We start from the raw sequence: 24,748 nt of genomic DNA, 5'->3' as shown, positions 1-24,748 counted from the left end.
TGTGGCCACTTGATGGCAAGCGTATCGAGCCAGAGACAGCTCTTAAAGGGCCTGTTCCTTAGATACTATTAGGCAGATTGCTAGAGCTCAGCAACATGGCAGATGAGTCTATTTTCAGCCAAGGTCCTTTAAATCCCTGGTCCCTTGCTGGAAGTCAGAGACGGTCATGAGTGGAGAGCTCAGGGCCTGGGAATGGGAAGCTGATGCTGATCTGGGAGAGTGATCAGAATGTGGGGGTCGGGGGGGTGGAGATCACCCGGAAGGGGCCCAGAAACTGTACTCCCTGAGCTGCTCCTTAGGGTCTCTGGCTAAAACACACAATTTTCCTGGGCCTCCCTCCCTGGACAGTGAAGTGGCTGACAAACGAGGCCAGACCGCACAGTTTTCCTAACTCATCCAGAAACCCTCACAGCTGCTGCCTCCAAGAGATAAACACTTGTGGTGAATAGAGGACTGGGACTTAGTGGGCAAAAGGAACAAACAAATGGGACACAGAAGAAGCTGGGTGAGAAAATTTTCAAAAATTAAAAAAAATGATTGAAATCTCTTAAGTGTGCCATGACTACACCAGTGGCATCCCAGAGCCTGGGCAGGAAAGAGCTGCTATACCCAGTGAGACTGGAATACCCAGGCCCTAGGCCGTGATATATCTAAGAACACCCACCCTTTTAGACGGCATCTGGAAATAGCTAGGCAGGGGCATTTTGAAGACAAAGTAATATTGCTTTAGGCCAGAGAAAGGGGAGGGGAAAAGAGCAGGATGCTTCTGCTGTCAGTTCATCAGATTTGTTCTTTTCTGATGACGTGGGACCTCTACCCAGAAGCCAGGACGGTAGGTTCCAGTGCCTGGAGCTGTCAGTAAGGATTCAGGCCAGAGTCTCCAGGATGTGGCTGGACATCAATCCCCAAGCAATGAGGGAACAGCCAGCCTTCTTTTTGGGGGAAGTGTCCACCCAGAGCACGGGATACACCCAGAGTGCTTATGGAATCCAAGGAATGGGTGCAACCCTTGAGAAATGAACTACTCCAGACCTGGCCTGACCACTTAAGTGTTGGGGGCCCAGACTCAGCAAAGCCCACCCAGCCTACTGCAATCACAAGGGAGGGAGAGGTTTCAGAGAAAGAGCAACTCCAGGCTAAGACAGGGATCGCTTGCCCTGTGGACGGCAAGAATCCTCCCAGATACCAGATGTCAGCACAGTCGTGAGCAGCTCACAGTATTCCCTCAGATCTAGGGGAAAGGGGGGGCCCTTCCCAAAACATTTTACTTTGTTACACATGCTTCTTTCCTACTATATCTTGTTCCCAAAGTGACCACCAGGCAATAGGATTCGGTGGGAAAATAGAGTGAGAACATCTTTGAGATTTAAAACAGTCATGTGAGATGCTCCTAACAGGGGCTTCAATCTCTTCCCACACATCTTCCTCCCCTCCTCAACCTTACCTTTTCTCTCTGGACCAGCTTCTTGTAGACAGTGTCTGGGAAGGACCTCAGGGGACAGAACTTGCCAGTGCCCTCAGCGCACATGAAGACACCGTTCTCATACACGACCCGGCCCCGGCTGATGGTGACCAGCGGCACGCCATGGCAGCGCATGTTCTCGTACAGGTTGAAGTCTCCTCCCTGCACCTGGGTGCTGGCTGAGATGGTCCTGGTGGGGGCGGAGTGGGGGGAGAGAATGCTCTGAGGAGAGGTAAAGACGCCACATCTTGGTGGGAATGGAAGATGCTCAGTGGGAAGGGGCGATGCTCAGAGGGAAGGGGCGATGCTCAGTGGGAAGGGGCGATGCTCAGAGGGAAGGGGCGATGCTCAGAGGGAAGGGTGATGCTCAGTGAGAAGGGGTGATGCTCAGCGGGAAGGGGCAATGCTCAGAGGGAAGGGGCGATGCTCAGAGGGAAGGGTGATGCTCAGTGAGAAGGGGTGATGCTCAGTGAGAAGGGGCAATGCTCAGAGGGAAGAGGTGATGCTCAGTGGGAAGGGGCAATGCTCAGAGGGAAGGGGTGATGCTCAGTGAGAAGGGGCGATGCTCAGTGGGAAGGGGCGATGCTCAGAGGGAAGGGGTGGTGCTCAGTGGGAAGGGGTGATGCTCAGTGAGAAGGTGTGATGCTCAGAGGGAAGTGGTGATGCTCAGTGGGAAGAGGTGATGCTCAGAGAGAAGGGGTGATGCTCAGTGGGAAGGGGTGATGCTCCGAGGGAAGTGGTGATGCTCAGTGGGAAGAGGTGATGCTCAGAGAGAAGGGGTGATGCTCAGTGGGAAGGGGTGATGCTCAGAGGTAAGTGGTGATGCTCAGTGGGAAGGGGTGATGCTCAGTGGGAAGGGGTGGTACTCAGAGGGAAGGGGTGACGCTCAGAGGGAAGGGAAGATGCTCAGGGTCACACTTCTCTGTGCTAGAAGGAGTGCAAAGATGGTATGCTTTTGGAGCTCTGTAATACAAGCTCCTTAACATCCCAAGACCCCTCTCTCTGGAGACCAGCAGCAGGCTTTACTTTGTGGCTTCTGGGTCCCACACCACTACGTCGGCATCGGCTCCCGGGATGATGCGGCCCTTGCGGGGATACAGGTTGAGGATCTTCGCTGCATTGGAACTGGTGACAGCCACAAAACGGTTCTCATCCATCTTCCCTCCAACCTGAAACATTGCAGAATTGTAGAAGTGTCAGGTCATCCAGCCCCATGTGCCTCCAGCCCCTCGTCATCCTCGGCTCTGGCCTCTGGCCTTTAGTTGGTCAGAACCACCATTGTGCTGAGGTGGACACACCATGGGCACCATTTTAGATGAGCCAACCTGCGTGGCTTGGTAGCAGGCACTCACTTCTTTCTTCTTCATCCAGCAACAGTGAGTGGGCCCTTGTTCCGAAGAGCTGCCCACCTGGTGGGAATCTACCTGCTGATTGTAGACCCAGCTCCGCTCATGTGCCCACTGTGCATGAGTCAGGAGCCTCCCTCACCCACAGAGGGACATATATTCTGTGACCTAGAAAAGCATCTTATCACCCTACCCACCCACCCATGACAGCACCATGTACTCTCTTCAAAGAGGATTCTGAGGCACCTCATGGGTCCTCCCTGAGCTGGTGGCTTGGTCTTGAAGACATCACACCTCCTTGGACTCATATTGTATACTGCTTCTAGTCTGTGACAGGTTAAGACCAGCAACACAAATTCTCCCCGGGCAGAACAGGTGGTATGCTAACGAATCCCAGGCCCTGTCTTTATTGAAAAGTAACCAAACAAAAGATATCAAAAGCCTTACAAATGTTCACACCCCTTGGCCCAGAAATCCACTTCTAGGAATCCGTCCCCAGGAAATAATCAGAAATGCTGACACATACTCATGAACAAAGAGGTTCTCTGCAGTATCATTTTTAAGTGCAAGAATTTGAAACAGCCGAAAGCTCCAACCATCAGGGAAGGATTAACTGAAGTATGGTACTTCCATTGGAGAAAACATTATTTAGCCATTATAAAAGATGTTTTTAAAGAATTTTTACTGATAGAGGAAGACACTCAAGATACGTTGTATGAAAAACAAGGGATGAATCCAGTTATTAAAATAATGAATAGTACATCATAGAACTAGGAAGAAACATATTAAAATATTAAATTTAATTTCTCGGTATGGAATTAGGAAAAAATTTTTTTGTAATACTTTTCTGTATTTTTCAAATTTCTATACTAGGCCTTATTACCTTTCTGATCGGGGGGAAAAAAAGATCTTTTTGGTTCTGTTTTTGAGTAAAACAAGGAGTTGTGGTTGACCTAGCCATCCTAAGGGTGAAACTCTTACTTGGACCAGGATGGGGTGGGGCTCCCAAGAACATACCACGCCTCTCTCCCAGATGACGCTCATGCGGTCCTGCACGCCACTCACTCCATGCGGGATCTTGGTGAAGTCCTCCTTGCCCATGGCCTTCTGCTTTGTGGTGAAAGGCCGGTGATCTGATGCCACAATGTTCAGAGTATCACTGGAGAGAGAGAAGAACGGACGTGACCAATAAAGGGAAGGAGGCCAGGGTCCCAGAGGATGGTGACAGGCACAGGAAAAAAGTCTTTGCTTAATAACCAGGCAAAGCTGATTTCAACCTTGGCTCTGCTAGTTAGTAGCTGTATGACCTTTAATGGGTTAAACTGCGAGAACCTCAGTTTGCTCATCTGCAGAATGGGAATAGGTGCTGAGTGTGGCAGACCATCAGTGCCACAGCAGACACAGAGAGTCATCGGAATGTTGACTTCAAAGAGTTAAGATAGCAGGTAGAGAAAAACGGAACTTTAGAGTTTAGCTAAAGTAGAGGGTGGAGGTAGTTTCACTACCATGGAACCATATGCAAACTCCCTCTCATCTCCTTCATCGACCCCCACCAGTCTCTGCTGGCAAGAAGAATGTGCTTTTAAAACACACAAGTTCAACGTTAAGCTTTGCAAATAACTCGAAGCCATGACCTCCCTTGGATGTGGGGGCTCTAATGGCCCAGAAGGGGAAAGGAGGAACAAGACAGAAGAAAAGCTTGCCTTAATGAGGCAGCAATGGTATGCAAGTCAACTGGCTCATGGTTACTGCCATCCATGTTCATCATCCTCAGACACAAGGTGGCAGGTGGCTAAGGCATGGCCGGGCACTTGAGGGGCTCTTGAACCAGCTAAGAACTCGGGACCCTCTGCCTAATGAGGGAGGCAGCCAGCCAGCCCACATTCAGAGATCCCTGTAGGCCTAAGGGATGGTGAGGGGCAGAGGAGAGAGAATGCTTATGTCACCCAGGCCAGGACAACCTCAGGAGGATGGGGAGGGGCTTGAAGGGGGCATGGGGGTCATGGGGAGAAGAAGGACAACTGCTGGGACCACACACTGGGGACCTGAGAGACTAACTTTACTTGTAGGAGACACCACAGCTTTGTGCACATGGACCATCTAAGATGCCTGCTTAAGAAGGGGACCCTGGGAGCAGAGGCATTATTTCCCTGGTGAAGAGGCATATTCTTAAGGCTCTCAGCCGTTCTGGGGCTGCATAGAGGGCTTTCTCCACCAGGAGCCTGGCGGGCTCATCAGCAACAGCTCTTGACAAATGACTGATATCCTTGGCCAAATCCGCAGGGAGATGACTTAGCCCTTCCTGTGGCATGGGCTGGTATCTCCCCGCACCAAAGACGCTGCTCTGGGCCCTCTCAGAGCCTGTGGGAGGGGCTCTTCCACCGAGCAGAGGGTTTTTCCTAGGGTCCTTGAGGACTCCCCACATTCCCCAGGCCTGCGGAACCCACTAGAGATGAGCAGAATCTTTGCATAACATCAGTTATCACCAAAAATGTGTCATAAAAACAATTACGGCAATTGTAAATTCCTATAAATAACTAAAATGTTAAAACTATGCTCCAAATTCTAGAAAACTGCACACATTTCCCATATGCACTGATTACAAAAGGGATTCAAACAGTTCATGTTGGGGCTGGTCACTTCCTTCAGCTCCCCCACCACCAGCCTCGCAGAGGTGTGTCATCCCCCCTCCCCAGGTGTGTAAAAGCAGAAGACAGGGAGGGAGGCTGAGGTGTTGGCAGAATGGCAACGCCCTTCCTCTTTTCAGGGGTTGAGCGGTGTTTCCCTCCCCTCCCCTCCCCCCCACCAGTCTACCCCAAAGTCAAGGAGGGTCCATTTTCAAGAGGTTCACTGTGGAGCACAGAGGTGACAGGAGTGGCCACCGGCCTGGGAGGTGGATGGTGGGCCTGCCTCTGAGCTCCCAGGTGAGGAGATCAGTGGGGTGGGGACAGCCTGCCTCCCACCATAGGGAGGCAAAGGTGTGTGAGCTTCCTCTGAGCCTCAGACGCTGTAGAAGGCGGCCAAGCCTAAACTGCCATGCCAGGGTCCTGTTCACAGGGACACTGCTGGTTCTGGAGCTGGGAAGGTGCAGGTAGAAGAGGTCAAGCTGCAATCTACCTCCTCTATCAGGGGACTGTGTGAGGGTGGCACAAGAGAGCCCACACTGGGCATGCACCCTGCACAAGGAGGGCCCCAAAGGCTGGACACTTTTAGCTTGAGAAGCAGCGACAACTAGTGCAGGTGTGTGCTTGGGTGTGCAGAAGAATCACCCCACCCCATTTATTCCTACCCCCCCCCCCCATTCCTGGGCTGGCACTGGGGAGGGGAAGACACTGACTTTTAAACTGAACTAGAATTCAGTAACCAAAAGGGAAGAGAAAGCAATGGCCTCTACCCAAAATGTCACTAGAGCAAAGGAAGAAGTTTTCATCTTTGGGTCCTGCCAAATTCAGACTGTTTATTAAACCATTTCCTTTAGATTAGGATCAAAGGGGAAAAAGCGGTGTTAGAAAGAGAGAAGAGAGGGAGAAAAAGCAGAGGAGAAAGGGAAAGGAGAAAGAAAGAGCGAGAAACAGGAGAGAAAACCACACAAGGAACAATGAGAAGGGGCGAGGTAAAGACAGCAGGAGAGAAAGGCCCGCATATGCTCCGGACAGGCCGGAGCCACATCCTACAGTTCCCCGCAGGCTCAGTGTAAGACATCAGCGCCCTTGGAAACTGCAAAACCACATTCGCAGTTTGATATACGCCTTTACTCTTACACCTTCGAAGCTGAGCTCTCCCTCCAAATCAGGTGGTCACAGGGGCCCAATGGGATGGCAATTACCCGACGGCTCTGGAGAAGGTCAGAAAAGCAAAATCATCCTTTGAGCTCAATGAAATCAAACTGAGTCAGACGTGGAGGCCTCTACGCCATCACCTTAAGGCTCTATAGATCCCGGGAATGGCCTGCCCTGAGGCAATGACACGGTCTGGGGCTCCGACGGTCCTGCTAAGATGTCTTACTTGGCCAGCAGGCTCATGAGGTAGGTCGAGGTGTTGGTGTCTAGTCTCAGGGGAGGCACTGTGACGTAGGCGGCCGCATGGGACCAGTCCTGATGGTAGTAGTGCAAGCCTGTCAGCGTGGCATGCGCAGTGGTGGTCTCGGCCAGCACAACCTTCCCTGGAAGAAGAAGGGTCGAGCCGTAACCACGAAGCCATGAACCTGAGGGATCATTGGTCTGGGCCTCTCATTTAACGGGTGATGGAGGTGAAGTCAGAGAGGGGAAAGGACCTGCCTCAGCTCCCTCGGGTGTTTGAGAGCACAGCTGGGTTCAAGGCCAGAACGCTCCCGATCCCCACGCTGGCTCCAGGCAAGGGGAACAGAGGGGCAAAGGCGCCGAGTCGGGGCAGCACAGATAGCGCTTCAAGGAGCACATCCTGGCTGGAGCATGGGTGCTACAGGGTGCTGACTAGAGGAAGAGGGGCTGTGAGTGCCACGCTGAGGGGCAGTCCAGGCTGCTTTCTGAGCAGGCAGAGCACCTTGAGGGGAATCGCTGGGGGTGGGACCCGTGGCAGGGGCTTGAGGGCAGAGACAGAGGTAGGATCGTGAGGAGGCAGAACAGTGGGAAGGGCTAGAAGCCCTTGCTCCTGATTTATATCCCCAGGCTTATGACCATGACTTTGTTTCTCCTGTTTCCAGGACCTCACTGGCACCCTGAGCCAGGCTGGCACTATAAACAAGTACAGAGCCTCCAGGGGTTGCCAGGTGCTTAGCATCAGGAATCATAACAGGTGCCCAGGGCTCGTACACAGGGTTCTAGGTGGCTATAGGGAAGTTGGGTCCACACACTGTTATTTTTCTAGGGACATCCCAGGCGTCCCCTGAAATGTCCATTGGAATTGGTCCAGGATTGCATGTTGGTTACCAAGGCAACTACTAGTGAAACCCAAGAGGCCAAAAAATATCAATTAATGAGTCATGAAAAATGTTGCCAGACCCAGCAGAAGTGACAGACACTTCCCTAAAGCTGTTATGCATATAAATGTGCAGAGGAACAATCTGATTTTAATGGACTGAACAGAGGCTAGCACAGGGGGCTTCTGGGGAGACAGGTGGAGAAGAGGAAGGGCAGGTGCAGGGCCACAGAGTGCATGGAGCTGGTGGACCCCATCTGGCTCCAATCCCACCACATGTGCCTGTCCATTCCAGTTCAAGGACTCACCTTGCATCTTAGCAGCTGCGATAACGTCACCGGCTGAGATGCTGGACACATTGACCAGGTAGATCGGACAGTGAGTCTAAACATGGAAACAGGGTGGAAAGGAGAGAGCACCAGCTGCATAACCCTAACAAGCACCAACATCAACCCTGGCCTTCACCCCAGCTTCTGATTCAATGGGTCTGCATGGGCCCAAGAAGCTGCATTTCTGTGTTTCTATTTCTAATAAGCGATGCTGCTGCTGGCCCAGGGACCACACTCAGAAAACCAGCGTCCTAGAGGAGGTAACTTGGATGATCTGAACAGGTCAAACCAGTGATGTCAGACAGAGAAATGACCTCCACGCAGTGCTCTGCTGTTTGTAAAGTGCTTTTCCCTCCAGGATGCCTGTGATTCTCACAACCACCCTGTGAGAAATGAGTGATATTATCATTCTAATTTTAGGTAATAAAATAGCATACCAGAGTGGTTGAGTGGCTTGCATATGATTGAGAGCTTGTATTTGGTAAAGGCCCCGCATCTCTTGCTGGGTCCCACCACCACACACAACAGTATGCCAACCCTGAGAGGGTTTTACCCCGAACCACAGCAAGGGAAAATTATGGATGGCCCAGAGACAGCGGTTTAAAGGATGGCTCTCTAAGCACAATGTCTACCTATTCCTCCACAGGCAGCCAATTCTAGTTGCAGCGAGGCTCTGTGGTGCCCCTCCTCGCCCTGCCTCCCTGGGGAGACTTTTCCATTTAGCAGTGAGGCCAGGCTCAGAGGGGATGGCAAAGAGGACCCCTGCCAGGTCAGTGGGAATAACAACATTCATTCAGCAAACAGTGTTGGGGTTCTACACCCAGGCATAATGCTGGCACCCAGAACAGAAAGAGACTCCACTGTACAGGTTGGTTTCTAATCCCAGATTCGAGAATGGACTTAGAGTGGGTGGGTGGGGCCTACTTACCCTGTTTGCAATGGTGATAACTCGGTGAGTGGCTTCAGCTTCCAGCTGTTAGAAACAAAGGCAGGAAGAAAACAAGCTTCACCATCTCTCCCAAGCCAGCCCACATCTGCCTGAGAGCCCACCCCATAGCAAGTGTGCTGGAATGTCTGGTACAGAGCCAGAGGGGCCAACTGCACCCACAAGGCTGGCCAGGGGGCAAGCCCTGGGCAGGGGCACCAAGCTCCAACCACCTCTGCTCACCCTGAGAGAATCCTTGCTGGGTGCTACTCAGGGCTTAATTAAAAGGCAACAAAACAAAAGCAAATGAAAACCTGGAGCTGCATCTCTCTCTGTTTTCTGGTCTGTTCTCTCCACAGCCACCTCAGCACTGTAGCAAAGGAGCGATACTGATTGATTTCAAGCTGGAAATTAGCGTAGGTCAGGGTTTCTGAATGTCAGTATTATTGACATTTCAGGTTGGACAATTCTTTGTGGTGGGGAGCTGTCTGGGGATGGTAAGATCTTTAGCAGCATCCCTTGCCTCTACCTACTAGATGCCAGTAGCACTCCATCCCTCAGTTGAGATAATCAAAAATATCTCTAGACATTGCCAAAAGTATCCAGGGAGCAAAATTGCCCCTGGCATAGACCCAGGACCCTCCTCTTTAACTAACAGATGATAATGATGATAATTTTTGCTACTGCTACCACTATAATAAAAGCTTTGCTCTTGCCCGGCCGGTGTGGCTCAGCAGTTGAGCATCGACCTAAGTTCCAGGAGACTATGGTTCGATTCCCGGTCAGAGCATATGCCTGGGTTGCGGGCTTGATCCCCAGTAGGGGGTGTGCAGGAGGCAGCTGATCAATGACTCTCATCATTGATGTTTCTATCTCTCTCCCTCTCCCTTCCTCTCTCTGAAATCAATAAAGAAATATTTAAAAAAAGAAAAAGAAGAAAAAAAAGCTTTCCTCTTCCCCTACATAACTCAACCAAGTCCAGTCCTGTGCCCACCCCCACCCACTCCAGTTCTCACAGGCACAGTATTTACTTGGCTGAATTTGGTGCATTTTTTTTGACCAATTCTTAGGTGTCAAACAGGAGCTATATTCAAGAACTCTGACAGACAGGGACAGACCAGGGGAGGAGAAAGGGGGACCCCTCCCAAGCTAACCCACTATGGGCCGACTAGGTCTGTCTGATGGAAGTAGTTACACCCTGTCTCCAGCGGCTCATCTCTCGGGGCCTCCCATCAATCCCGCGTGGACATCCAACAACCACTCTGCATTAAGGCTTTGAAGAGGTGGAAAACAGCTTTCCCCTCGCAAATGGCCGGGATGTCTGAACAGGGTCACAGGGCAAGAAGGCATTATCTGCCTAATGTGGTTCCTCTAGAGCAGAATTCTTTCTCAGGGGGACCCTGAGGGATTTGTATCGATGTCCTGCAAAACTATACACGGGTAAAAGCAGAGGGCAGAAGGAGAGCAGGGCTCTTAATTACCATCTCAGCGAGTAATAAGGTCAAAAGGGAAAAAGAGTAGGGAGCTCTCGTTTCTGTGGGAAGGGTCCCAAGTCTCCCTCACATACGCAAAGGGATCTCATCCCCCAAATGCTGAGTCGCTGACTTATCCGAAATTTCTTCTAACGTCGGAAGACACACACCTTTTCTTTCCCTATTCGACTTGGAGTAAAGTGACCCCTGGTGCTCACATTGTCTCCCTCAGACCCTTGAAATCAGAACCCAACGAAGCCAAGTCAGCCTTGGCCTGCAGGAAGCTGTTCCTGAGAAGCCTCCCGGTAGAACCTCACCCATGGAGGAAGTGATACAACACAACTTATATTTACTGGTGTCTCTTCTATCCCAAAGATTCTGTGAATCTCAGGAAAGAGCTGACAAAGGACACGCAGGAGTCTCTCTCACCTCTTCTGGACGGCTGATCTCAATTCCTTCCGGGCCCGTGATACCCAAATCTAGTGCCTCCTTAGCACCCTGAATAATAGCAAAAGAAAGAACACTGAGAGAATCAGAGAGATACCAAAACATACTGAACCCAAGGGACAGTAAAATATGCTATACTCAGTCCATTCTAACAGTCTTGCTACTCTCCTCACTTCTGTAATGTTCATCTTCTAAAGGGGGCAGAATAAGAACAGGGCTCCCTTTCAGGGAGGCTCTCCTGAGTCTCACTTCACAATAATTGAAAATATCTTTTCCTCTTAAAAATACAGTTCCATAGCTAGAGAGCAGGCCTGGGACACCAACGACAAACGCTACTGATCTGCAAGTCAGAATTTCCTTGCTGGAAATCTCATTAAAATATTCCTTAGAGCTGCTCCAAATTCCTTTGCTATAATGGAATTTAAATATGGCATTAGAATTAAGACGTCACCGAAGACTTAGAAACCCTCTGGACTACGAAGAGAGATTTGTTTTTTACAGACAGTAGAAAAGTTTGAATCTTCCGACAAGGATTTGTCGTCTGGGGTGTTAACATCTCACACTTTCTTTTACAATTTGTTTTGTCTGAGCATCGTGGGGTAGAAATGGGTGGTCAGGGATCAACATGAGAACCGTCCCCAGTGGCCCCCGGCCCCCCTTCCCGCAGCATTCTCTGCGGCCTTGCCTCGGCCACGAGCTCTCCATTCTCGGCGTGGACTCGGGCGATCGCCCCGATGTCTTTGCAGGCGTGCAGCACTTGGTACAGCTCACTGTCCCGAAGCATATACAAGTCCTTGTAGGTCATGAACATCTGGAATGAGTTGACACCCTTCTCTCTTACCAGCGTCTCCATCTCCGCTTTCACCTGGAGAGCAAAAGGCAAAGGCAGTGCGACGTGAGTACAGCCGTTCAGGAGGCTGCCCGGCCTGCAGATGGGGCTCAGAGAGCAGCTCGTTTCCTCCCACCGCCCAGGCTGCGGGGAGGTCCCATGAGGACCTGGATGAAGGTGTACTTTGAAAACTGCCAAGCGTGACACAAATAGAGGAATTATATTATTTCCTTCTAGGCATGCTTCTCCTACTGCATGGGCCTGCCCTGCGCTTCCGACTCCTAATCAGCCTTACTGGTAAACGCACTAACAGCTTTTATTCCTATGGCCTAGTCCCCCGACTCCATAATGGAAGTGGTGTTATAAAGAAGGCACAGCAGTGCTAGAAGCTCAGAGACCCTGGGGAAAGTCGAATTTAGGAACAAAACGACGTAAGGAGGTTCATTCCAACATTATTTATATTAGGAGAACGTGGAGGCAGCACTGGTCTGACAAAAGGGCAGTAAATTCAGTTCCATCTATTGGCAGATGTTAGTGGCCATTGCATTGATGCTCATGAAGACCATGCAGCCAAACAGAAAAAGCTCACACTTGCGCCAAAAGAGTTATTATGTAAAAAACATGTATGAAAAAAAGACAGGAAGGAAATGAGCTAAATAACAAATAGTGATTGTGTTGGGAGGACCAGATTATGGGCTTCCTTTCTTTTCTAATTTTAAAATCTGTAGTTGGAAACCAAATTTGATTATTAGAAAAACGAATTTAAAATTCTCAATGCATGAAAGTCCCCACAACCTCTGAGGATGGCTGGCCTGGCTGCAGTGTTGCTGAGGATCTGACTGGGCCCTCTATTCCAGCCCAGCACCGGGAGAGGCAATGGAGAAAGCTTTTGGCATTTAGGGGCGTCAGGATGGCAGTGGGAGGGGTGTCCTACACCTGTGGGAGAGCTCCACACCCCAGCTGGCTCCCACCAGATGGCCCTTCTGCCTAAAAAAGCATTTGCTCTCTTTCAGGACTCCATCGTTACCTTGGGTGCCCACCAGGTGATCCCCACGTGGAGGGCGTAGTCACAGCAGACCTTGGGGTCGGCCAGACCCCGGCACTTCTCGTAGGCATCCACGAGGGAGGTGTCCTTGTCAGGCAGGACATGGCCGATGACCATGGTGGTTCCTCCAACTAGTGCTGCCTGAGGAAGACGGGAAAAGCAGTCTTGTCACTCTCTTCCCGCACCCAAGTCTCTGACACAGGGAGGCACGGGGTCCTCAGGTGGACATTCAGGACACCTACAGACCCCATCTCCCAAGAGGCTGTGAGGCCCAGATGTGGCGACATCTGGGAAGCCGTGAGCTGTCTGACGGCGCAGGGGCCAGTGTGCAGCCATCGTTACCGTGGACCCGGCACACACACCTGCATCTTCCTCATCTTGGGTTGCGGCCGGTGCTTCGGAAAGAGTGCTCAGTGTGTTACCCCAGCCTCAGGCCAGCCCCTATTTCCCAATGAGAAGATCTCCTCACACAATTTTTGGTCAATCTGAATATACAGATGGCACAATCAAATATCTACAGATGATATGATATATGATATAATACAAATGATCAAATGTCTATCATGTGCATGAATTTAGTTGCACATATCTATTTAAACCCTCATAAAGAAAATGTTAATTTGGATATATTGCTCTGTTTTATTCTCTCACATTTCATGAAACAATTCTATTCAAAGTTTTCATACGCATCTTCAACATCAGGGTCTTTGTTTTCAGTTTCCCAAGCCCATTATCTTCATCTCCCTCTGCCTGTTTGAGAAAGAGCGCTTCTTAGGTCCCTATATAATCTGTCAGTGCAAAATTGTCCTATTTGTAATCTCCACAACATCCCACTTAAAAAAGAAATCCTAAAACGCCACACTTGTGATCACGAAGCATACTTCCAGGAATAATTACTAAATCTGTATTAAAGACTTCCCCACTCACCCCATGACACACCTTTTTTAAAACCAAGTTTGGTCAGGTGAGTTCCACAAGCTTCCAAAACCAGTGTTGACCAAAGGCTGTTCCCAAACAAATCTTTATTACAATTAAAAGAATTGAGACAGAACCTCATAATATGAGACTTTGTGAGGGCTCTGAAGATATAAGGTTACTCTCTTTTTTTTCTGGTGAGTAGGAAGTCCTTTTATTTAAGCCCTTACAGTGATTTAGAGTCAGACCCAAGTTCCAGTCCCCACTCTGCCACCTCCCAGCTGGACAACCTCAGCCAGGTTACTTAACCTCTCTGAGATGCAGGTTCTTTACCTACACAATGGGTACAGCTTCCTTCCTGGATAGTTGTGGAAGTCAAGTGAAACATCACTTATAAAATGGACTTTGTAAAGTCTCAATCTAATGTGTGTGTGTAAACATTCAGAACTTCGCTGTTTGTCTCCGTCTTCCACAGGGGGAAAAACCAGTGCAATGAAATAGTCTTAATGATTTCATGCTTCTCCACTCAGTTAAATCCTTGATAAAAAATCAGAAATATTGCTGGGGAATAGGACCAAAAAGAAAATTAGTTCAGTGGCCAGACAATTAAAATGAAAATTCTTGCAGCGATGATTTTCCAGGCCGACTCTGGTGGGCCCTGCTGTCGCGGGAAGCGCAGGGGTCTGACTTCTCGCATAGCTTAAAGCGCCCGACAGGGGGCGCAGTTCTGCGGGGCACGCGGGGGACCGGCGGCGGGGGAGGCGGGGAAGCGGAGAGCAGGAGAGCAGCAGATTGTAGCCTTACTAGCTGGCTTCTATTTCTGATTTGGCTGGCTTGTGCCAGGCTGATTCATCCTCCTAGCAGGTGGTTGTACTCTACGTATTGTGTCCTGAAATGCATTTCTTGCTTTTACACATGGACATGGGGGTGTCTGATGTCCTGGGATTTTACACACTAAGTTGTTCCATTTTTCTGCAGTTCCAGATTGCTTTTCTTTGCACACGTGGCCCCACCCCAGTATGATGGCGGCCTTGGAAAGAAAAAAAGGGAACCTGGAAACAGGAGTGTGATAAGACTGTTCTTAAAATCTGTGGAGCAAGAGTAGAAAAGGAGGCCCACGTACCAAATCTCGAAATAGTTGTTACAGATCTAGCTAACCAACTTACGCAGAATACAGACTATCTTCCTACTAGGACGAGTATATTGTCATAACGAGCAAGAAGGCCAGGCCTGAATTTAGGATTCTCAGAGACCTTGCAGCTCTGAGCTACACCGTAGGGGACGCTGGCCTTAAGCCTCTGCGCCTGCCCGCAGCCCACACCCCCTGGCCCATGCATGACTCATCCTGCAGCCCACAGGTCTAAGCTCTGCTCAGCCCCTGCAAACCCTGCCCTTGGACCTAGGTGTGCACATGCTGGTGGTCTGGCCCCCAGGAGGACACATTCAGGCTTGTGCAGGCCCTGGAAGAGCTCAGGCCTTCCAGGGAATTCCAGGGACCCAGAGTGTGGTCTAGATGTGGAACAGTGGGCTCTAGGCAGACATGGTCCCTCTTGCATGGTCTAAGGATGGTCACTGAGAGGGTTCTAGAAGGAGTTGGGAGCATCAGATGGTGGGCCTGACTTTCCCACTTGCTTCTGTAATCCAGGGGCAACTGTGTGGCTGCTCTGCACCTCACCTCTCAGGGGCCCGGGGATCAGATGGAATGGATGGGAGAGCATCTACAAGCTGGGGGGGAGCACATAAATATCTGGAATAATTATTTCCACTGTTACTCAGGCCTCAAAATAAGAGCTTAATGGAATCAGCAAATACTTCTCCAGCTGCAGGTCTGAGCACTTGTTTTTTCTCAGACAAGAGACATGCAGAGCTGGCTTTTAAAATATGTACAGCTCCTACCCCTGGGATGAATGCCGACAGCTCAGTCTTCTCGGGAATGTGATATCACAGATGTGACGGACCCTTTTACTGTCACCCCCTACAGAACAGCTGTGTAGAAATCAACAGCCGAGCAAGACCCAATCCTGTTCCTCAGGTTTTCAAAAGGGTTATGTTTATATGTGACTGCTGACTGTTCACAACTGTTTTTATGCAAAAACGGTGTTGGCTAAGCAAGCTGTGGAGATCTTTGATGGAAGTCAACAGAAATGGTGCTCATGGAGGCTAAGTCATACATGGAAAAGGGTGATGTCATAATGCTCGAAAAAGGTAGAATTTAATACGTGTATCCAAGAGGCTGAGAACTATTTTTAAAGACATCCCCCCCATCAGAAAAAACAAATGTAAGGAAATCTACCAAAACATTAACAATGACCGTTTTGGGATGATTAGATTCTGAGTAATTTATTTTTTCTATTTTTTTGAAATTTATTTAATAGAATATATTACTTTTATATATTTTAAAGTAAATTTGGAGGAAGCTAAAACTATTTAAAATTTAGTTGACCATGCTCACGTGTTTAAAATACTTTTCTTTTAAAGTTATGAAATGCTTCAACTATACAGTAATAGGAAGTGGTACACCACATACCCAGGAACCTACTAGTTAAATATAGGTTAACATTTTTGCTGTATTTACCTTACATGCTTTTTAATAAAAAAAAGAAATATAATATTTCCCATATAACTGAAGCTCTCCATCCTATTCCCATGCCTCTCCCCTGAGGTTAATAAAAGTTTCCCCATTCATGTTTTCATGCTTTTACTATATTTGTTTTACAAATTTTAAAAATGTATACAAATGATATCGTATTGTCCATATCCTTTTGTAACTTGCTTTTTTAAATTCAACCTCATTAAAATTTATTTATGTAGATTTATTTCATTCATTTTAATTCATTGTATGAACACGTCTCCAGGTATGTATTCATTTCTGAGTTCGTGACATTTACTGCTACACACAGTGCTGGAACTTCTCAAGGACACACCGGCGGTCCCTGAATTCAGGGTATTTTGCCAGGAAGTGGAATTGCAGCTTCATGACATGTGCGCATCTCTGATTCTCCCAGACATGGTCATGGGACAGCTAGCTAACTCACCGGGGCCTCCTGGAGCCTGGTGGCTGAAGAGCTGCCCATTCGCCAACCCAAGGCTTTACTGCTTATTTACATAAACTGCGGTCCAGCCGAGCATCCTCATTGTGTCTGTGGCGTTCGTTTTTATTGTGAATGTGGGACTTCACATTTCTCACTTAGTTCATACGGACATTAGGACCAGTTGTTTAACTAACAGACACAGCACCATTATACACATTTGGCAGGAAAGGAAACATAAGTTTAGTATTTCAAAGGGTCCCCATTATTTTGGTTTTGACATTTATGATGTACTGCTGGGTAAATCTGGATTTATTTGATGCCCAGTAATGTATTTTTTTTTTTTGCTCCCTAAGAAAACTTAATGTAACTTAATGGTAAACTCATTTTATGACACAGTTTCCAGGCACACACCTGGCAGGAACTTGTACTGAATGCAGCCTGAACCTGTTACACATGCTATCTTTATGCTCTGGGAGTTAGCAGACCACTGTGGGGTACATGGGGTCTCCAATTGACCAGGGACCTGCTCAGCAAGTTGGACAGAAATTTCAGGTATGATTTATTTGCTGACATCATGGTGTTGGAGAAAACAATGTACTGGCCCTTCCTGGCTTTGTAGGGACAAAGACCTTTGACGAGTCACTCTCTTACCATCCTCTACATTGACTGCTGCAGCTCTGTTTGCTGAGTTCCCAGTAGCAGTGGTTTTTCTCTTATCCCACTTTATATTTAGGAATTTGTGGCAGAGGGAAGGAAGGAAAGAAGGAAGGAAGGAAGGAAGGAAGGAAGGAAGGAAGGAAGGAAGGAAGGAAGGAAGGAAGGAAGGAAGGAAGGGGTTTGGTTCTCTTGCTCCAAGGACAAGAACCAATAGGTCAAGGCGCAAACTTTGTGTCCTGCTGTTGAGAGGGCACTTGGACCAGAGCTAATCCATGGGATTTTTCTTTGGGATGGGGAGGGATTTCCTAAAGTTCATTTTCATACCTGTGCACAGAAAAGGGGTGTGTTTTGGGAAAGGGGAGTGACTGGAATTAAGAGAAGCAGCATCCGCTACCATCTAGATGTACCGTTAAGGGCAACTCAGTCTCTAAAGAGGGCGCACTAGTGCACTGCGAAGAGACTAACAAATACATGGATGTGCTTTGCAAACTAAGTGCAATGCAAACATTTCTGAGTTTCTGAATGCAGTTGGGAAAGCTGTCATTTGTTCAGATGGATCTGCTTTCCGTGGAATTGCTGAATCACTTCCTTTTCTTTTCACATTAAAATTATCTCCCATCTTTTACTCACACACTCCCAAAGTACAAGAGAAAAAAAACCCAGCTCAGTGGTTTCTCTCTTGCTCTTTACCTTCGGGGATCTGCCAGCTACTTACTGACCCTCTGGAAAGCCAGCTTATTAGCAGCATGACACGTTGGGACATGGAAAACTCCCCCAAAGAAGGACTGGAACATTTCACCAAGTGAGAAGATGCATGTGTGGTACTTAGAACCATAGCTGGCACTCAGTAAACAGCTCCGCTCCCCTGACAGCCCATCCCCTTCTGAAACACAAGCCCATCAGCAGGGCCAGATCATGGGCTTGTGGCTTGTGCAGTCCCACAGGGCCCTGCATTTAGAAGGGCTCCATGCTCTGCTGTTGCTGTCTTCAAATTCTTAGTAATAATTTTTTAACGAGGAGTCCCACATTTTTATCAGCCACACTGGCCTGATCCGGGGAGATCGGGCTCTTAACAGGCTTACTTACATTGGACTTCGTTGCCAAATCAGGTGCAGGCCCTCCCTAGAAACCCAAGGCCCCTCCCTATGGGTGAATAATCCAGGGCAGCTTTCGGGTCTCAGGGACAGTGAGGACAAGTGCTCAGAAAGCCCCAATTTAAGCCTGCCTGGCCCCTGCCCAACAGGTAGACCCTGAGCGACACCCCACTAGCAGCAGCAGCAGCAGCAGCAGCGCACTGAGCAGTGAGGAAGGTCTGAGATTCATGCAAAATCCCCATTTCCCCTCCTCCCTTCAGCCTCATCAATAAAGAACAGGCCAGACCACCTCCCTGCAGGGAGCAGCTGGGTCATGCAGGGGTCACAAGAAGGGGTCACAAGAAGGGGTCACAAGACCTCCTGCCCCCCTTCCCTCTGCCACAAATTCCTAAATATAAAGGGGAGCTGGTTCTCTCCAGGCTGCTTATGCAGCAGTACTGCTGGCAGAACCACCGGCCTAGCCTGGAAAGGCTAATTTCAGAGGACCCCCAGGGGAAGGTGGTTCCTGGGACCCAAGATGCTCACCCGGGAGGGGCCAAGGCAGCAGGGGAGTCACCCCCACTATAGAAACTTTTGGATGAAACCAGACCCTCAGGGAATCTCCTGGAGAGCTGCAAACCAGCCCAAGGGCCTCTCCCTTTCTCCCTCAGAGCCCCGAGGTGCTCAGGAGAGGGTCACCTGCACAGCAGAGCACTTCCCTCATCTAATAGTCACAAATACTGTATGAGGCACATGTCCTTCATCCCAGTTTTTCAGAGATGAGCTGAGACTGGATCTAGGTATTTTTACTCCAAATCCCATACTTTTCTGAGATACTGAGATCTGATACTGCTGACACAGTAACTAAGCACAGAACCTCACAGCCTGGGGGGATCCCAGCCTAGCTTCGGGGTCTCCCAGAGGGTGTACTTAAAATAGACAACTGTTGAAGAAGTCTATGCATCAGCCCTAACATTTCTCATTTTGGAGCTAAGAATACGTGAACACCAACTGGTAGGAGAAATGTAAAGACATGCATGGTTTTTATTGTGAGACTTAATGCCCATTTCTGGGCTTATGACACTCCCTTTCAACTCTGGAATAAACTGTGTTCATTCCCAGACGTGGCAGACTGGCATGCCCCAGGGATACAGAAGAAGCCCGATAGCACCAGCCTCACTGCAGCCTCGGACCACTGTGGCAGGTAGCTCCCACGCTGAACACACTTTCAGGAGAGAAACACATTTACTTATGGTCTACTATGTGCAATGTCCTTAACATTGATTAATTAATTGATTCTCAGAGTGACTTTGTAATTGAAAGCAAGCACTTGGATATTTGCATGTTCATAGCAGCATTATTCAAAGTAGTCAAAAGGTGGAAGCAACCCAAGTGCCCATCAATGGATAAACAAAATGTGGTATATCCATACAATGGAATATTATCCAACCTTAAAAGGGGAGGAAATCCTGACACATGCTACAACATGGATGAACCTTGAGGACATTATGCTGAGTGAAATAAGCCATTCAGAAATGGACAAATACTATATGATTCCACCTACATGAGGAACCTAGAGCCATTAATTCATAGGGACAGAAAGTGGAGTGGCCGTTGCCAGGTGCTGGGGGGAGGTAGGAGTGGGAAGTTAGTATTTAATAGGTAAGGCGTTTCAGTTGGGGAAATGAAAAAGTTCTGGAGAGAGATTATCGTGGTGACAACACTGTGAATGTATTTAATGCCACCAGGAACTGTACACTTAAAAATGGTAAATTTTATGTGTATTTTATAATTAAAAAATTTTAAAAGTATGATTCTGTAGGGTGCAGGTTACTCCTCTCATTTTACAGATAAGAAAACCGAGGCCGAGAGGGAGCCAGTCAGCCAGACTGAACGAGGGTCCCTCGGACTCTAGAGCCCCCCGGTTTCCTTCGTGTTATGCTCCCCTTCTAGAGCTCACAGCTCTGGCCTGACTGAGGGGCTCCTGGCTCCAAGATGCCCTTGTCAAAGATGGAGAAAAACCCAAGTGAAATTGGGCCTCACTGCAGTTCAGGAACAGAGGGGTAGGTGTGGCTTGGGCTTGAATTACAGGCTAAAACTGAGAATTGTGCCAACATGGAAAATTATGAAATGAGGAGCTCCAGGCTTCTCTCTAATCCAGAATGATTATCCTCACTGCCGAGCATCCAATTTAAATTCATTGTGTTTAGTACAAAGCCCGCAGTATAGAGCCGGCTGCCTCCCGACATGCAGTTGCCATGGAGACTGGAGATGATCCTCAAAGGGAGTTATGTGGCAGAGAATGTGGCAGCCAGCTTCTGGGAAGCCAGGGGAACCATTCTACACTAGAGCCCCACAGAGGGGTCCTTTGTCCCCTCCTCCTTAGCAAAGCCCCTTGGAATTCCAAAGTGGGAAAGTGTATAGGCGAGCAGGCCACCGCCACCTTTATGGAAAGTCAGGCTGCCCACACATGCCCGAGGGGAGGGATTTATCAACAATTCAGAAATAAACCACGTGTAACCCCACTTGCTCTTCTTCGAGAGTCCTCACTTTGATCCCAAAGCTAAGTGACAACAGTGCCATCAAACCGCTGATGGAGGCTGCCCTGAGGCCTGCCTGGATACTGGCCTGGAGGAATGGGGGCTGCAGCGAAAGGGGGCAGACCTGTCCCTGTACTTATTCGCTGGGCAAGTTATTTCACTTCCCTGAGACTCAGCTTCCCTGGTCCCCTGGGAAGGAAGGAAAATAAGACCTGCCTGAGGGGGGCTGTAAAGATCAAAGTAAGTGTATAAAGGATGAGGAAATGGGCCTGAGGTCCAGGCCGGCAGGGCAGGGGATGGAAGCTCAAGGGCAGGTCCCCTGGAGAGCAGTGCACGGCCAGGTGCCACCTGGGGTCTGGGATCCTAGGGCCCCTCAGGAGCTCAGCAAGCTCCATTTTCCACACAGCAGGAAAAATATCCTCTTTGATGGGCCACTGACTCTAGGGCTTAGAGACTGGAAGCCAGAGCCTGCTCCCAAACCTGAGTCCTAGAGCGTCACAAGCCTGGCAGGAGAGAGTCAGGGTGCCAGACCCGAAAAGAGAAGCCACAGCCCAGGCGTGCAGGTAACAGAGGGTGCGAGAAGAATGGACACCTGACAGATGGAGGAGGAGGGGGTGGCGACGGCTCAGGGCTTAGAATTTCAGTCCACAAAAGTTTTATCCTAATCTAGTCGGCTCAGAATTCCCCGGTGTACCGCTGGTTCTCCCCTGACTAAATGGAAGGCAAAGAGGGAGCAGAATGAACTCTCCCCTGTGATGTCATCACAACTTGCTGTCTACTAAGATATGCATCACGTGAAGACAAACATACCTGCATCAACGTGTGGCCCAGCGTCATGGAGGACGACATCCTCGTGGACCTCATCTGAAGCCCAGCACCTAATAAAGCTCCTTTTTACCAAGTGCTCCAGTTTACAGTTCTCTTAAGTTTTTGGTTTACAGCTTGCACTAAAAAAGTTTGCTTGCAAGGGCACAGAATGGCCAAAACAGCTTTGAAAAAGACGAACAAAGTTGCAGAACTTACACTACCTGCTTTCAAGTCTTGCTGTAAAGCTAGGATAATCAAGACAGCGTGGGGTTGGTGTCAAGACAGACAAACAGATCAAAAGAACAGAAAAGAGTCCAGAAAGAGACTCACGTGTATACGGTCAACTGATTTTTGACAAGGGATAACCTTCTCAACAAATGGTACTAGAACAGTTGGATAGCCATTTGCAAAAAACAAAACAAAACAAACCTTACCATATACTACGGATAAATACTAGCTTAAAATGAATCATAGACCTAAATGTAAAAGCTAAGATTATAAAAGTTCTAAAAGAAAACAGGAAAAATCTTAGTGACCTTAGATTTCACAAAAATTTCTTGATTACAGCACAAAAAAGGAAGTATAAAAAAAATCAGTAAGTTGCACTTGAAAATCAAAAACTTTTGCTCTTCAAGACACTGTTAAGAAAACAGAGGCGCGTCATAGACTGGGAGAAAATATTTGCAAAACATATACCCAACAAATGACTTGTAACTAGAATAAACAACTCTGACAACCCAATAAAAACAAGGCTAACAACTCACTTAAAACCTCAGCAAAGAAAAAAATTTAAAAATGTGAACACTTCGCCACAGATACATAGAGAGCACATATAAAGACATTCGACATTAGCCATTAGGGAAATGTAGGTTAAAACCACAACGAGGCACCACTACACACACCTGTTAGCATGGCTAAAATGGAAGACTGACCATAACAAGTGTTGGCAAAGATGTGGAGCCTGGAAGGAATATAAAATGTTACAACCGCTTTAGAAACCAGTTTGGCAATGACCTAAAAAGCTAAACATACACATACCATGTGCCCTAGGCATTCTACTTCGAGGTAATTATGCAAAGGAGATATAAGCATAAATACACACAGACGCTTGTACACAGATGTTCACAGCAGCTTTATCTGTCATAGCCAGAAACTTAAAACGCTGAGTGAAAGGAACCAGATCAAACAAGGAATACATACTGTATTATTCCTTTTCCATAAAAATGTGAGAAAAGGCAAATTAATCCAGTGATGGAAAACAGATCAGTGGTTACCTGGGGTGGACAAGGGACACAAAGAAACTTTTTGGGGTGGCTGGTATGTTTATTATATTAATGGTGATGCTTCCCAGTGTATGTGTATGTCAAAACATATCGAACTATACACTTTAAAAATGAGTGGCTTATTGTATGTCAATTATACCTTAATCAAGTTGCTGGGGGAAAAAGTAACAGAGATTTTTTAAAAAGCTGGCTTCCTAGGGTTACTTAATCATAACAGTCTTCATTCTATACATACTCTTCCCGAGAATAGAATTCCCCAACATATATCAAGTTTAATTTTATTTTTAAATACTAATTAAGAATACCTTGGAGAGTGTAAATCTAAGTAGGAAAGTTAGTTGTGGATTAGGGGTTGGATTTATTAATCTCGAATGGTACTTCCAGCTCTAAAATTCTGTGTATTAGTGAGGGTGAGTGTGAGAACATGTGAGTGGAAGGATGTGAAAGTGTGTAAGTGGGTGAATGTGTGTGCACAGTATTAGAGATAAATATTGGCGAATGAGAAAGTTCTCACTGTAGTTGGCCCATAGTTTTATCTTCATATAGTCCCTAATTAAGGATCCTATAGCTCCTTATTTTTATTTTTTATTATTATTATTTTTAAAAATATATCTTTATTGATTTCAGAGAGAGGAAGGGAGAGAGAGAGAGAGAGAGAGATAGAAACATCAATGATGAGAGAGTCATTGATGGGTTGCAGCCCGCAACCGGGGCATGTGCCCTGATCGGGAATTGAACCCCGATCGCCTGGATCCTAGGTCAATGCTCAACCGCAGAGCCACGCCCAGCTGGGCAACTCTTTATTTTTAATGAACAAGAAAGAAACAGAAAAGGACCAGAAAGAGAAAAAAACGTGGTTGGCTGCCCTGACAACCTGAGGGTACAAGGAGGCAGGAACTACCAGGGAAAAGACACAGTGTCCACCCTCATGTCTACCAGTTCATGAACCATTCCAAGGCCCTTATGTTAACACAGGAACATGGCAAACCTCAGTGAGGTCTGGGAGAAGAGATATTTCCAATGGAGTCTTTTGATGCTTTCCATAAGGCCATATTCAAATATTTCTTGAAATATTAAGAAAATATGCAAGCTTTAAGAAAAAGAAAAAAATGGGAGAAAATATATATCATTCATGTACTACCATATGCATCACTGAAGCATACATATAGTATGTAATGTGTTTTCCTTCTTGTCTTTTTCTTTTTTGAAACCCAAAGGATAAGAGCATTAAAGGAGAACTTGTATGAACTATGAAAGGTTTCCAAGGTGCTTGGGATCTATCACAGAGGGTGCATGTATTTCTATTCTTGATCCAACTGTTTTAGATTGCAACAATCTCTCTGTAGATAAAGTCTTTGCAAACACTCTTTATTGTAAGAACTGAGGAGCTGCATGAACACCATAGGAGATTTTTTTCCAATACTAGGTGTGAAAATGTATAAGAAATGATAGGTTGCCTTTCTTCCATTTGTTCTAGGAAGGGTCGGCCTGGCCTACATTTTGGCCAGCCAATTACTGTAGATGTAGAATGAAAGTTGCCAGCAAGGTCTTGTTAAGCAGATAACTGATTTGAAGCAGGACATCTTTAAATAGCCCCTGATGCCTACAGAATTTATGATGGGCTATTTCTGTTTTTAAGGGAAATTGAGAGAAAATTAACTAGAATTCACCATCATTACTATTGCATTCC

The 24,748-nt window shown here is 47.7% G+C and overlaps 1 protein-coding gene across 1 annotated transcript in view; it reads right to left on the bottom strand.

The window, feature by feature from the left end:
• The window catches only part of DPYSL5 (dihydropyrimidinase like 5), a 61,181-nt gene that overhangs the window by 5,586 nt on the left and 30,847 nt on the right, over positions 1 to 24,748 (bottom strand). The window contains exons 3-11 of the mRNA XM_081156594.1: positions 12,734 to 12,892; positions 11,563 to 11,742; positions 10,860 to 10,928; positions 8,962 to 9,006; positions 8,013 to 8,088; positions 6,814 to 6,970; positions 3,826 to 3,967; positions 2,489 to 2,631; positions 1,445 to 1,652 (exon numbers count right to left, since the gene is read on the bottom strand). Of these exons, the coding sequence (XP_081012720.1) occupies positions 1,445 to 1,652; positions 2,489 to 2,631; positions 3,826 to 3,967; positions 6,814 to 6,970; positions 8,013 to 8,088; positions 8,962 to 9,006; positions 10,860 to 10,928; positions 11,563 to 11,742; positions 12,734 to 12,892 (1,179 nt within the window). The remainder of the gene's footprint in view (positions 1 to 1,444; positions 1,653 to 2,488; positions 2,632 to 3,825; positions 3,968 to 6,813; positions 6,971 to 8,012; positions 8,089 to 8,961; positions 9,007 to 10,859; positions 10,929 to 11,562; positions 11,743 to 12,733; positions 12,893 to 24,748) is intronic.

The sequence above is a fragment of the Miniopterus schreibersii genome, assembly GCF_964146895.1.
Source record: "Miniopterus schreibersii genome assembly, chromosome: 13".
Taxonomy (NCBI): Eukaryota; Metazoa; Chordata; class Mammalia; order Chiroptera; family Miniopteridae; genus Miniopterus; species Miniopterus schreibersii.
The sequence above is the reverse complement of the archived record's forward strand: the minus strand, read 5'-3'. Positions and strand labels throughout refer to the sequence as shown.